The 13,459-nt window shown below is 33.7% G+C and overlaps 3 protein-coding genes across 3 annotated transcripts; 2 read left to right on the top strand and 1 right to left on the bottom strand.

Moving 5' to 3' along the window:
* The first annotated feature begins 444 nt into the window (after positions 1-444).
* Positions 445-2,048, top strand: LOC108453227 (gamma-interferon-responsive lysosomal thiol protein-like). Its single transcript, XM_017751218.2, has 5 exons — positions 445-911; positions 1,102-1,167; positions 1,339-1,476; positions 1,571-1,663; positions 1,750-2,048. Exons 1-5 carry the CDS (start codon positions 672-674, stop codon positions 1,885-1,887), a joined length of 675 nt encoding a protein of 224 aa, XP_017606707.1. The 5' UTR covers positions 445-671; the 3' UTR covers positions 1,888-2,048.
* Positions 2,049-2,294: 246 nt separating this feature from the next.
* On the bottom strand, positions 2,295-3,878 carry LOC108451741 (protein NODULATION SIGNALING PATHWAY 2-like). Its single transcript, XM_017749397.1, has one exon. It carries the CDS (start codon positions 3,876-3,878, stop codon positions 2,295-2,297), a length of 1,584 nt encoding a protein of 527 aa, XP_017604886.1.
* A 2,174-nt stretch (positions 3,879-6,052) lies between these two features.
* LOC108452722 (probable L-type lectin-domain containing receptor kinase VI.1) lies at positions 6,053-8,386 on the top strand. The gene has a single exon (XM_017750518.2). The coding sequence runs from the start codon at positions 6,140-6,142 to the stop codon at positions 8,144-8,146; it is 2,007 nt and encodes a 668-aa protein (XP_017606007.1). The 5' UTR covers positions 6,053-6,139; the 3' UTR covers positions 8,147-8,386.
* The last annotated feature ends 5,073 nt before the right edge of the window (positions 8,387-13,459 follow it).

Below are 13,459 nucleotides of genomic sequence, written 5' to 3'. Positions count from 1 at the left end.
GAATAAACTTTTCCACATTGGGTGCTTTATAAATAAGCCTTTATGGGCCCAAATGTGTTGGACTGAATTCTTACACCGCCCAAAATGTGTTGTTCATTAAAAAGCTACTGGTTTTACTTGAAACAAAGAGGGAAAAAACCGAATTAATAAGATGAAATTACTGATGTGAGATTAATTATTGAAAATGAATATTTTACGTTCCAGTATCTAATAGACTTTATTCCTTTCTTAAATGGAGAAAAAGCTACTCTCATTTTGGATATATACACATAAAGTAGTAATATTTTCACTTTATATATTGAAAACTTGATGGTGAGTGATGAATAAGAATATTATTCATTATGAAGGCGATGACCTTCACTACTTTGCATTGCAGCAACCAAATATTCCGATTAGAGAATTACTCCTTATTAAAAAGAAAAACTGCAATGCGACTGACATTTCCCATTTCTTTTTTATACCCAAAGCAGAAGAATATAAAGGAAAGAAAGAAATCTGCAAAAGGATTAGAGAGAAAAGAAGCTGAAAGAAAAAAAGGGTTAATAGTAATACCAAAGCCCCATAAAAAGTGACACTTTTGTAAGCTTTTCAAAGTGCGTAAGTTATGAGGCGATTCTCCACAAATTGAACTCAAACCAAAACTTGTCAACATTACCTATGCGTCTTTGCAAATGGCGTCTCCTGGTTTCTTCACCTGTATGCTGTTGGCGTTGTTTATTGGGATATGGCCATGTCATGCTCAAAACGTCACTCTTTCAGTTTACTACGAAACTCTCTGCCCTTATTGCTCTGACTTCATAGTCAACCATCTGGTCAAGCTCTTTCACAGCCGACTCTTTTCCATCGTCAACCTCAGGCTGGTTCCATGGGGCAACGCTGTTTTGCAAAGTGACGGCTCCTTCCTTTGCCAGGTTCTTTTCAATTCACTTTCCTACTCTATCATCTTCAACAGGGGACCACGATTGGCTTCCTTCAATTCATTTCAAGCATATATCCTCTTAGCAAAAAGCAGGGTTTTCAATCCTTTTTAGAGTTCTGTTTTTCCACTTAGAACAAGTTTCAGATTTGCAGCCAATGTTTTTAATCCGTATTACCTTGCAGCATGGCCCAAATGAATGCCTCTTAAATACTATTGAAGCCTGCACCATCTCAGTATATCCTAACGAGGTAAACCCTCTATTCCTCTAGGCCTAAGAATATCCACTTTCTTCTTCAATTCAGCCTTCATTTCCATACCAACCATGTTAAAAGGAGAAATACATTTCTTTTTGCGTTACACTGCAAACATAATTGAAGATGGAGGCACTTGGTTTCTTTTCTTGTGATTTCTTAATGCAGGAGCAGCATTTGAGTTTCATTCTCTGCCTTGAGCGTCTGGCCTCAGCCAACAAGCTGAATGAGTGGATTAATTGTTTTAATACGACTGGATTGGCCACAGTTCCCATTGATTGCTATAAAAGTGGCTATGGAAATGTGGTTAGTTTAGTTTCATGAGCTTATAATCTCTATTTATGATCTTTCTTCATGTTACTTTGTTCTTCTACTATTCATTGTGTGATTCTGTTTACAGCTTGAGAACCAGTATGCTGCTGAAACTGCTCAGCTTGATCCACCACATAAGTTTGTGCCATGGGTGCTTGTTGACGGTCAACCTCTACAAGAGGTCACTAGTCACTACGTTTTCTATCTTATAATGTCACTTTTATGGTCCTATCATGTCTTGACTCTTATTCTTTTTGTGAATACCAGGACTTCAAGAATTTCGTTACCTACGTCTGCAATGCATACAAGGGAGAACAAGTGCCCGAGGCTTGCCACCCACTTCCACTAATGAACAATTCATTGAAAAAGGCAACTCCCAGTTATCCGGTTTGCTATGCTACTTAGTGAAAAACTATAAGAAAATCTGAGAATATATAACGTTTTTGTCGATTCCCTCGTATGTAGGCGTCGTTGCTGAGTGCTGATACACCATACTCTATCACATGGTTACTGATTTATGGGATTCACTTTAGCTTCTCCTTCTCCCTGCTTTAATTGAAGAATAACCATATCTCTTTGAGTGCTATTTGACTAGATGATGATGGTTCTTAATTGCACATAAACACAACATCTAATCCAAACTAGCCTTTTTCATCAAGTTCTGCTTTAAATTTACATGTTGAGAGGATTTTTTGTTAACTAGAAAATATGCATCCTAATTGATATTTGATAAAAATATACAGACATAATGTTGATAACAATGTAGAAATCCTGTATTCACCTGTTTTATACAATTTGAACATAAATAATTCCTACAGTTGTGTGTTTCTCCAAGAGGAGACTCTGACTAGTGTATTGCCTCTCCACTCCAAGGCTAACTCGTTCCCAGAAACCCCTCCAATGCTCACCTCAAATGAAGTATCCCTTTCTCTCACTATTTCTTTAGCTTCCATTAATCTCTCTGAGCTCACCCTCAAACCCTCCAATGCGGTGCCTGCATCAAAATCGCAAATTTCATTTATCTCCTTCCATTTTTGTAACCATGCTTGACCACATATATTAGGTCCTACAAACAGACACTCCATTGCCATTCTTGCTTGCACCAGGTGCTTTGCGAAGTTGGATTCCATCGATTCTAAAACAGCTTGATAGTGCATCAATTGGCCATTAAAGAATGTGCCAAATCCTGAGCAGTCTTTCAGTTTTTCGCAAGCATCTCCATCACCAAATGTTATGACCCCCCTGTCTCTTGCAACGTAGTTGCCTGAACTTGCCAATACTTCTTTCGCTACGTTTAGAAACTCATTTACAATCTCCCTTCTCTTGCCTTTTCCCATCCCTACCATGCAATTGAAGGCCAACCATTCTCCAGCGCCACCTCGTTTGTTCATCTTTAGCTCATTCACCAAATCATGGATTCCCATTTCTTCCACTTTCAACTTTAGACCAAAAGACTTGGCATGGTTGCAAAGTTGCCTCATTGTGCCCTTAAATCTCCAAGGAGAGTGAGCAGAGTCTTCCTCTTCCCATCTTATCGATGTCAGTCTCATCGACTTGTGTTTCCATGCCATCGCCTCAATCACCGGAGGCCACTGAAGTCCCTCACTGATGTTGAAATCCACTATATGTAGCGTGTCTGCATCATCCGGCATCGCTTCAAGGATTGCCGAATTAGCAGCAAAATGAGCAAACCTCCAATATGGAAACACCTGATAGAATACCCTGAAGGCTGCCTCAAAGTTCTTGCTAGACTCCTGCATTAGATAATCACTTTGATGTTGAATATCTTGAGACAAATTGAATGCAATCCTTTCCCAAGTTTCACCTACTGGACTAGCTTTTTCACCCACGCACCTTAGGATCACCTCCGCAAGCTCTGACTGGTTCTTTTCAGTGGCCTCTCCATAAGCCTTGAGAAGATGAAATAAGCTCAATTGATTATCGATTTCCATGGAATCTCCAGGCAGGGTAAGTGATGATTGGGTTGATGTCATATCAGTGGATGCCTCACTAGATCTTACGGATGCACTAGGGCTACATACATCTTGACTTTGAGAGGACAATGGCATCATTGAACCAAAGCTGTCTTCACCCTCATCCAAACAATCATATAGATCCTCAATCCCATCAGTCAACATAGAATCAAGCCCTTCCAAGGGAACTAAAAATTCCTGAAGATGATCATTACATGGGAAAATCTCACCAGAGAACATTGTAGAGAAATGGGAAATTTCAGGGGAATCCTCCCTGGTATTGAATGAAGAAGAGAATTCACAACCATCAAAATTTTTACCCATATTGTGCCCATATGGTTGCACTTCGAACTGATCAATGCTTGAATTCAAGAAGCTTTCGAATGGCCATGAAGAAGGTGGAAAATTATCTGATTGCATCATTTTTTTGATTATCTTTTACAGGTTTAGAACTTGGAAAGATGCTATTTCAGGTTGAGTTTTGAGTTGACTGCCTCTTTAATTTTCGAGTATATATATAAAGTGACATGAATAAGATGATTAAAGAAAACAACTTCCAATCACTTTCACCCGATTTCTTAAAGAGTTTTATCCCATCAAAGTTCCCTGTTGGGTCGTCTTCCTTGCCTGGCAGCTTCTCAGAGGTCTCATTGCAATATTTTAAAAAAAAAAAAAAAAATTTAATCCATAATTTATAATTTATTTTTTAATTTCATGAAGAGAACTTGAATAGGAAAGTAACCTTCATTAAAAAAATATATGAAGAAGAGCTTGTGAGGTGATATTAGTCCTTTCCAAAGGAAGTAATGCCAATGGTTTGTGGCTGGAGAAACCAATTCCTCGTTGTTGTCAACATATTTTATTTGAGTTTAAGAAAGAAAGAAGTAATAAAATTAGCAGGCTGCATGAAAAAGTTGAAAACTTCCACACCATGTCTCTTTCACTTCATTACTTAATGAAGGTTACCTTACTTTTGTTCTTTCTGTGTCTCATTAATTATCTTATTATGCAAGCAGCATAAGTAATTAATTAATCTTATTTCCAGGAATTAACTATGAAAAAGCTTTCAACCACTTCCTTACATTTTATGATTTTTATTCCTTTTTTCATTTTCTTTAAGCAAATATACTTATTATTATTGGGAATAATTTATTGTCAAATTTTAGATTTTTAAAGTCTCACTTCTTCTGCTACTGTATGTGGGCCTAGAGAGGGCTTGCTTTGTCAAGAGATGGGCTTAGTACATTGAGTGCCCCACTCATTTTATGACATGTAACAATTCTCATCCCTCTACTTTTTCAAATTATATAAAATAGTTTCAATTTCACTACTACACTCAAATTTGTGAGATTTAATTTTTATACCAGGCCTTCTTTTATGGCACTCCTCGATGGCTATTTTTTTTTATAATAATAACATAATGGTTAAATTTCAGTTCCGATTTATTTATTTTTTAGATTATATAAAAATTGGTTAAGTTTCATTTTGATTTCTATACAATGCTTAAATTTAAGATTTAATTTTTATATTTTAATTTTTAACATTATTTGGTACCTCAATATTAGTCTAAATACTTTATTCTAATTGAAGTGTTTACGTGAATTTTCAAAATTGTTAACCACATTAATATTATTTGTTAAATTCAAGTCCATTGTAATGTTATTTTGTGTCACGTGATTACCAAGCAATTATTTTTAATTTTAAAAGCTCATCTCAATGAATTTAATAAAATAATACTTAAAATATATATGGATTTTCAATTTAAATTAATTTTGATTTACTTTGAGTTTTATTTAAATTTATTTTGGACTCGATTTTTCTAATTATTTATTTAATCTATTTATAATATTAATATTAACTATAATTATTTAAATGTATTATTTGTATTTATATTATATTTGAAGTTACAAGTCAAAATATGCCTTTAGTGGATATAATTTGGGAAAGTTTGAGATGTAATTCCTATTATTATTATTATTATTATTATTATTATTATTATTATTATTATTATTATTTAAGTTTCAATCTAGCATTAGGCTTTTTGGGTTATTAAGAAAATAATGAAATGCTTCTGTATTTAGTATGATTGTAAAGATGCATTAATGGCAATTTTTTAAAAATTAAATAAAAATATATTATTTAAAGTTAAAAAATTTAGTAAAAAGTATATTTATTAAAATGATCAAGCGTTGGTTTTAAGCATTATTTATTTATTTTCATTGGGTTTACCTTTATAGGTCTAAGCCCTGAGGTAAAGTCAAAAAACATTCCGTTATTTTACTTGATTTCATGGTCGTGCTTTTTTGCCTTGCATGACTGCACAATTACGTAACAATTGCATTTTTTAAGAAATTTTGGAATTTGTCGCAGCATTCTAATCCCTCTTTACATGATATTATTATGCTCTATTTTCAACCCAAAATATTTATTAGGGTGATAAAATAAAAAAAAAGGAATTCCGTGATAAATTACTAATGGGTCAATATTTCAAGTTAGTACCTAAAATTCAAACCCCACTTCCCCACGGCAACTGCCCAGATCATATGTTTTGAGCCAATGCCATTTAATCAGTGCATGACTTTGAAATGTTCAAGTCATCCATTGGGTACTAATTGTTTCTATTCACATATTTCTTATGCTATATTATTTTTTCGAAAGAGAACTTTTTTAGCTCAAAAAATCACATGGCTTTCCTTCTCTTCTGGTTTATCTTCTTCCCAGTTATTGCTCAACCTCGGCCCACAAATTTCATCTTCCATGGTTTCAATCGAAGTGAACCCAAGCTTACCCTTGACGGAGCTTCTATTAGTAGTCCCAGTGGCGCCCTAGAGCTGACAAACGATTCACGTGACGCTATTGGCCATGCATTCTATTCAGAACCAATACAAATGTTGGACGACAAGTCTTCACCTTCTCCCAAATCTTCTTCTTTTAGCACAACTTTTGTGTTAGCTATCGTTACTCCAAGCTCAGGGAGAGGAGGCCATGGACTTGCTTTCACGTTATCCCCTTCCAAGCAGTTCCCCGGAGCTCTACCAGAGCACTACATGGGAATATTCAACTCGGAGACGGATGGGTCATCCTCCAACCATATTGTTGCAGTGGAATTCGATACTGTCAATGGATACAACGATCGTTTAGACAGCAAAGGAAATCATGTTGGGATTAACATAAATACCATGTATTCGAACGCGACGGAACCGGCTGCTTATTATGTCAATAACACAGAGCTAAAGGAGGATATGATATTGGAGAGCGGTGATCCCATCCAGGCCTGGATAGAATATGATGGCAACTTTGTGAATGTTACAATCTGTCCCTTTCACCTAAACAAACCCTCTAAGCCTCTCATTTCCCATCCCATTGACTTAACACCTTTTGTTCAGGAAACCATGTACGTTGGCTTTTCTGCATCTACGGGACAAAAGTCGAGCTCTCATTACATCTTAGGATGGAGCTTCTCCACGAATGGAACAGCGGCCCAACTCAATACTTCCCGAATACCTATGGCACCGTCAAAACAAAACGATGGATCTTCTTTTGATACTCGAGTCATTGGTCTTATTGTTGCTTTATCCACCGTGACTGTTTTATTGTTGGGAATATTGATCTATTTTACGTTGTACAAAAGGAATGCCAAGTACGAGGATCTTGAAGATTGGGAATTAGATTGTCCTCACCGGTTCCGATACAAGGATCTTTATGCAGCAACAAGGGGTTTCCAGCTGAGCGAGATAATAGGAGTTGGAGGATTTGCTGCAGTGTACAAAGGTGTGTTGCCTACAACTGGAACTGAAGTTGCTGTTAAAAAGATAACTCAAAGTTCAATCCAAGGTCTGAGAGAATTCGTAGCGGAGATCGAAAGCTTAGGAAGATTAAGGCACAAGAATTTGGTTTATCTCCAAGGATGGTGCAAGCGAAAGAATGATCTTCTTCTGGTCTATGATTACATTCCCAACGGAAGCCTTTATTCCCTCCTTTTCAATCAAGAACAAGGCTTTGTGTTAAGCTGGGAAAAAAGATTCAATATCATTAAAGGCATTGCTGCGGGACTACTGTATCTGCATGAAGAATGGGAGTTGGTGGTAATCCACAGAGACGTGAAGTCTAGCAATGTTCTCATAGATGCTGACATGAATGCGCGGCTGGGGGACTTTGGCCTTGCAAGGTTGTACGATCATGGTACAGATTCGCACACCACTAACATTGTGGGCACTGTTGGGTATATTGCACCAGAACTGGCTCGCAATGGCAAGGCTTCTACCAGCTCAGACGTTTTTGCATATGGGGTTTTGCTCCTTGAAATTGTTTGCGGAAGAAAGCCAGTTGATTCGAGGAACTTCTTCTTGGTAGATTGGGTGATAGAGTGCCACCAAATGGGTCATATTCTTGATGCAATGGACCCTAAGTTAAATTCCAGTTATGTAACGGAAGAGGTGAAGCTGGTCCTGCTGTTGGGTCTTCTTTGTTCTCATCCAAAGCCTGAAGTTAGGCCTAGCATGAGCAAAATCGTGCGCTATCTCAACGGGGATGAACGTATTCCTTCCATTGATAACTGGGAGGCGTTTGATTCTAGCGATGAAACTTACTTGAAGTTCTTGGAAACAGTTTCTTCTGATAGTATCACAAAATCTTATCGCTTGTCTTCCATCGCTGGTTTCTCTTCCAGTTCCATGAGCAGCGGCAGATAGATATACAACAATCAAACCTGTTCTTTTTTCATTTTTTAACTGTTAATTTGTAAAAGGTAGAGACTTGAATTCAATCCATATGTATTTGTCAACCTTTAAATCTTATATCTTGGAGTACTGGGACAGGATGCTGCCTCATTGATTGGGTTGCTAACCATCCTCCTGGACCGCTCCATCTTTCGTATGATCGATGATGGTTAAACTAATCAATGGATGACAAAGAAAAATCGATTTGTCAAAGTTTGGGGACCAATGCGGCTAGCTCTGACAATAAAGATCAACAAACACCACATCAGCTTTCATCTCCAAAATTTTACGATGGGATTAAATTGATAAACACGAAACTATCATTTTCAGAGATTAAGATGATAAATAAGTTTTAAAAACTTACATCAATACCGTTGTGAACCGAATTAAAATTGGATGACTGATTTTAAAACCAAATTTAAGAGAGCTAATGGGAAGATTTAACTTTTTCTTTTCCCTTTTTTTTCCTTTCGAGTCAATTATACAGAGAAAAAGAAGCCTCTCAATTTGACTTTCATGGTTCAATATTGGTGAAACGTGGTAATTAGTGCTCCCAACCAAAATCAATTTAGGACTTGCTTTCAGGAACGCTGCCTAATTGTGTTGAAAGAAAGAATCAGCATGATTGGACTCGGCAGCTGGAATTTGATCTCATGCACATGTTGCATGATAAAATTGTCAAAATAAAACAGCCGATAGCCTGGACGCACTCAGAAAAAAATCAAATATCATATCAACATCACACGACAATCTAGCCTCAACATCTTGGCAGAGAGGGAGCTTCTATTCTCAAACCAATTGGTGTTCTAAGGCTCATGTCAACAACATTTCACATCATATTAGGCCATGCGTTCTATTCTGAACCTATTCAAATGCTCCTTCCCCTCATAAGCTGCTGTTTTTTTTAAAATAATATTTTTATATTTATTTTACTATCCATATTCGAAAGTATCTATATTTCTCTTAACAATACAGTTGATATTTGTTAATTTTCTTTTAGTATATATTTTACTTAATTTCTTTTATAATTATATTTAAAATATATTTATTATCAATCATAAAATTAAATTTATATAAAATAATTTGGATATATTTTAATTGGCACATACAATCGACCTTGTTCATCACAAGCTAAGATAACTAGTTTCATTTATCATAATATTTATGAATTTGAATAACGTCTACATTAATTTTTATTTTTATTTTACTTTTCAACCTTTTAGATTAATAAATATTTTAAATTTTCATAACAAATTTTTGACAATAATATTTAGGGTTATTTAATAAACTGAAAATTTAAGCAGAAAAATAAAGTATTATTTTTAATGCAAAATTCTATAAGTGCTGAAATTATATTAAAAATTGTTTGGTAAATTAGTAAATATAAGTCTTGAATATAATTATGTTATTTAATAAAAGTAAATACTGATTTTAAAAGATTGTTTATTTTTTAAGTTTAATATTATTAATATAATATTTATATTATTTTTATAGTTTTGGATAAAAGATATATGTGGTAATTTGAATATCTCAATTTAAAAAAATTATTTCAATTTTTAATAAAATCAACCTAATAAAAATTAAAATAATTATCTAATTTATTTAAAATATTAAATATTAAATATTAAATATTAAATATTAAAATAAAAATAAAAATAAAATTTTCAATCATCCTTAATACATAAAATTCTAAAGCATACTTGTGAAATTCACTTTTTCAAAGGCAATATGAAACTAGAATTTGAAATTCTCAAGGCCTCAAAGCATTCGAGGCATGGAAGGACCCAGTTTTTAGTTTGTACAAGTCCTTATTGCATCCACCACTCGACCTTCTAAATAAGGCATAACACCAACGGGCCCATAACCCATTTGCAAATCATATATCTATTTATCGGCAACCTCATTAGCAAATAAAACAAATAAATAAATAAAACAAGGACAGCAAACAGATAAAGGGGAAAAAAAAAAAAAAAAAAGAAAAGCAGCCCAACATCGTGTGGACAAAAGCCCAGACCTTCAATCGCACGCCTTCGATGTTCTCATCAATCTCACTCCCTCTGTCAACATTGCACCAGTAGGGGACATTGTATTAACACCATCCTTGGCCAATTTATAGGTAACCTCATTGGCTTCCCTATTAATACATAATATTCCACATGTACATAGGATTTTTAAAAATCAGACCTACAAATCTGGAGACAAATTATCCATATAAATAGATTGAATTTATATGTATTCTCCGCCATTAGTTGTGCAGCTCCCATTTCATGGCAATATGTTAGTGATCGTTATGTGGCGATTCATCCCTGGTTGCCTTGCCTAGTACTCCACGAGTGATATGAGAGAGAAACCAAACCTCAAAGCCTAAATCACTCTTCCGTTTGATAGTATTACTGTACCATTGGTGACAGTTACGCATGTGGATTCATGCAGTGCAGTGAATGGTTTTGGTGTGCAAAGCGAAGAATTTAGTTGGTCAGACTTATTGGGATGAATAATCTCGCGGATTAGTATTATTTCGGGAGCCTTTTATGTAGAGGAAGAAGAGCAGGAAGGAAAGGAAGAGGGCAAAAAGTAGGAGAAAAATAAGCAACATAATCTCACCATGCAACGCAAAGTTGGTATCACGAGAGATGAAAACGTGATCATCTTGTTGAGAATTATGGGGAGCCATGGAAGATGATAACAGATGTGGAGGATTATCCATAGTGGAAGTAATCGATGATGGAGTGTATGGTTGGGCTTTATGTATAGGGCTAGGACAGACAGGACTTAAAAGAGTGGCTCTAAATAAGAGGAGTCGAGTTTATTCACGAGTTTTTAATTTATTTTATGCTTAAATATAAATTTGGTATGGGAGTTTTCTGAAATTTCATAAAAAACCCTCAAGCCCAGATTTCATAAAAATCAAACCCACGAAAATGAAGTTAATATTATTTTGAAGTTAAGGAATTTTTTTTTGTTAAAGATTAAATTTTAGAATGAAAAAAAAAATTTGTTACGTGATTTTTAGATGGTAATGTAATTGATGTGTGGAGATAAGATTGTATGAAACCGTAATTCTATGTTATCACTATCCCTTTCTAATAGAAGTATAACAAATTAGTTTTTTCCTCCTGATTATTTGTCATGCTCCTATTAGAAAGAGATAAAGATGACGTGAAATCATAATTTTATATAATCCCTTCTCTTGATGAGTTGATGATAAAAAGAAAAGAATTTTGTCGAAATGAGATGATTATTTTTGTAATTTTACAATTTTAATATATATTTCATTTTTATTTTTAGATTTTTAAATAATTATAATACTTTTAACATTTTTTATTTATAATTATTTTATTTTTAAAAATATTTTTATTTATTTATAAGATATATTTTAAATTATGATATTATCATAATGTCATTAATATCACATGTTATAATTCTATTATATCATCATTTGTCCTGAATTCAGGATGTTATAAAAAGTATCGATATAATGGACAGAATGAAAATTCAGATACCAATTTATAAAATAAATAAATAATCTTAAATAATAATTTAAGAAGCGGATAAATTAAAATTAGAAATTTTATATTTAAAGAAGCCGTCACAAGTGGTGTGTCACTACTCAAACAGTCGAGAATGCTAGGTACAATTGGCAATTTGGGATAATGTCTAAAAGCAGAAACAGTGACAATGCAATGTCATGCCTGTCCCTACGCTTGTGTTGTTTGGCATTGTTAGTGCGAATCTTAGTTCGACACCATGGTTTGATGGTTGGAAATTTGTTAGCGGAAAGGTAATTAGCATTGCTTTTGGTTAAAAAAGTTGTTTTTGTAAAGTATTTTTGTTTTAAAAGTAATTTTAAAATGCTCAAAAGTATTTTGTTTAATAATATTTTTATTTTAAAAGTGTTTTTTTCTCAAAAGTAATTATTAGAAATAATATTAAACTGATCCTAAAATAAATTTAGTTATAAATTTTTAAATATATATATTTAATATTGATTTATTTCTTGCTACAGTAAATATTTTTGAGGAAGGCTACGGTAATTTTATAAAATTTTAGGAGGTGAAGGTTAAAATTTTTAAAGCATTGTTGAATCTTGTGTCATAGAAACTTTACCATTAATTTTAAAGGTAATATGCAGTTTGCCCTTGAACTTGTTTAAAAGTACTTAGTTGGTATTCGAATATTTTTTTAGATTTAGTTGGTACCTGAACTTATATTCCGTTACTTAGATTGGTACATTTGCACTAACATTGTTAGTTTATGTTGACATGATACTGATAATCAATCTGTTGGTGACACATTGCAACCTTTTAGTATGCCACGTGATAGATATAAATTTAAAAATTATACTCTTTTTTATTAATTAATTTATTTTAAAGTTTAAAAAAAATTAATTATGCTTGTGGCATAGAGAGAAATTGCCACATGTCACCACCAGATTGGTTACTAGTGCCACGCAAATACAAACTAATGGTATTAGTGCGGAAGTACCAACTTCGGTGACAAAATATAAGTTTAAGTACCAATTAGATACAAATAAAAAATTTTAAGTACCAACTAGGTACATTTGGACAAGTTTAGGGAGCAAACTACATATTAACCTTTAGTTTTATGAAAATTTGCCAAACTGTTAAATCTAGGACCTCATTGTTAAAGTGTTTTATTCTATGGTGATTTACTATTTTCATTATTTTTTTTATATAATACCTATTTTTACTCATAATTCTTTTTCAACTCTTAAATCGGAGGAAATACATGTTTAAACATACTTAAACTCACGTTCTCCTCTTTAGTGATTTACCATTTTCATTATTTTTATTTTTTATATAATACCTATTTTTACCCATAATTCTTTTTCAACTCTTAAATGGGAGGAAATACATGCTTAAACATACTTAAACTCACGTTCTCCTTGTTTATGCAATAATAATACTAATTGAATTAATGATTAATTGGCATCATCCTTGCTTTGATTAGGAGTCAACTCTCTATTTTCTGATCTCCTACCTAGTCTTTGTGACTGATGATCTACCTCCATCCAGGGTACTCCAAGATTTTTCTTTTGGACTTAATGATTAATGTCGGAAATTGCCACTTTTCCTCTCCAATGGTTGTGTTTAAGCCTCATATCTCTAAACACTCAGACAAGTATCATTTAGATGTCCATTCTACCCACAATGTAATTAGATGTTGAGCAATGACTCGTATTCAACTTTTCATATGATCCCATCGATATCAATTTTAGAAACTAGCGGCACTCAAAGATCTATACATATTGTCAATTTGATTAAT

This window comes from Gossypium arboreum, chromosome 9, assembly GCF_025698485.1.
Source record: "Gossypium arboreum isolate Shixiya-1 chromosome 9, ASM2569848v2, whole genome shotgun sequence".
Lineage (NCBI taxonomy): Eukaryota > Viridiplantae > Streptophyta > Magnoliopsida > Malvales > Malvaceae > Gossypium > Gossypium arboreum.
The sequence above is the reverse complement of the archived record's forward strand: the minus strand, read 5'-3'. Positions and strand labels throughout refer to the sequence as shown.

Coding starts and splice junctions, on each gene's coding strand:
- LOC108452722 (XM_017750518.2), top strand. CDS start 6,140: ATGGCTTTCCTTCTCTTCTGGTTTATCTTCTTCCCAGTTATTGCTCAA.
- LOC108451741 (XM_017749397.1), bottom strand. CDS start 3,878: ATGATGCAATCAGATAATTTTCCACCTTCTTCATGGCCATTCGAAAGC.
- LOC108453227 (XM_017751218.2), top strand. CDS start 672: ATGGCGTCTCCTGGTTTCTTCACCTGTATGCTGTTGGCGTTGTTTATT. Junction 912..1,101: donor ACGGCTCCTTCCTTTGCCAG/GTTCTTTTCAAT, acceptor ATTACCTTGCAG/CATGGCCCAAATGAATGCCT. Junction 1,664..1,749: donor ACGGTCAACCTCTACAAGAG/GTCACTAGTCAC, acceptor TGTGAATACCAG/GACTTCAAGAATTTCGTTAC.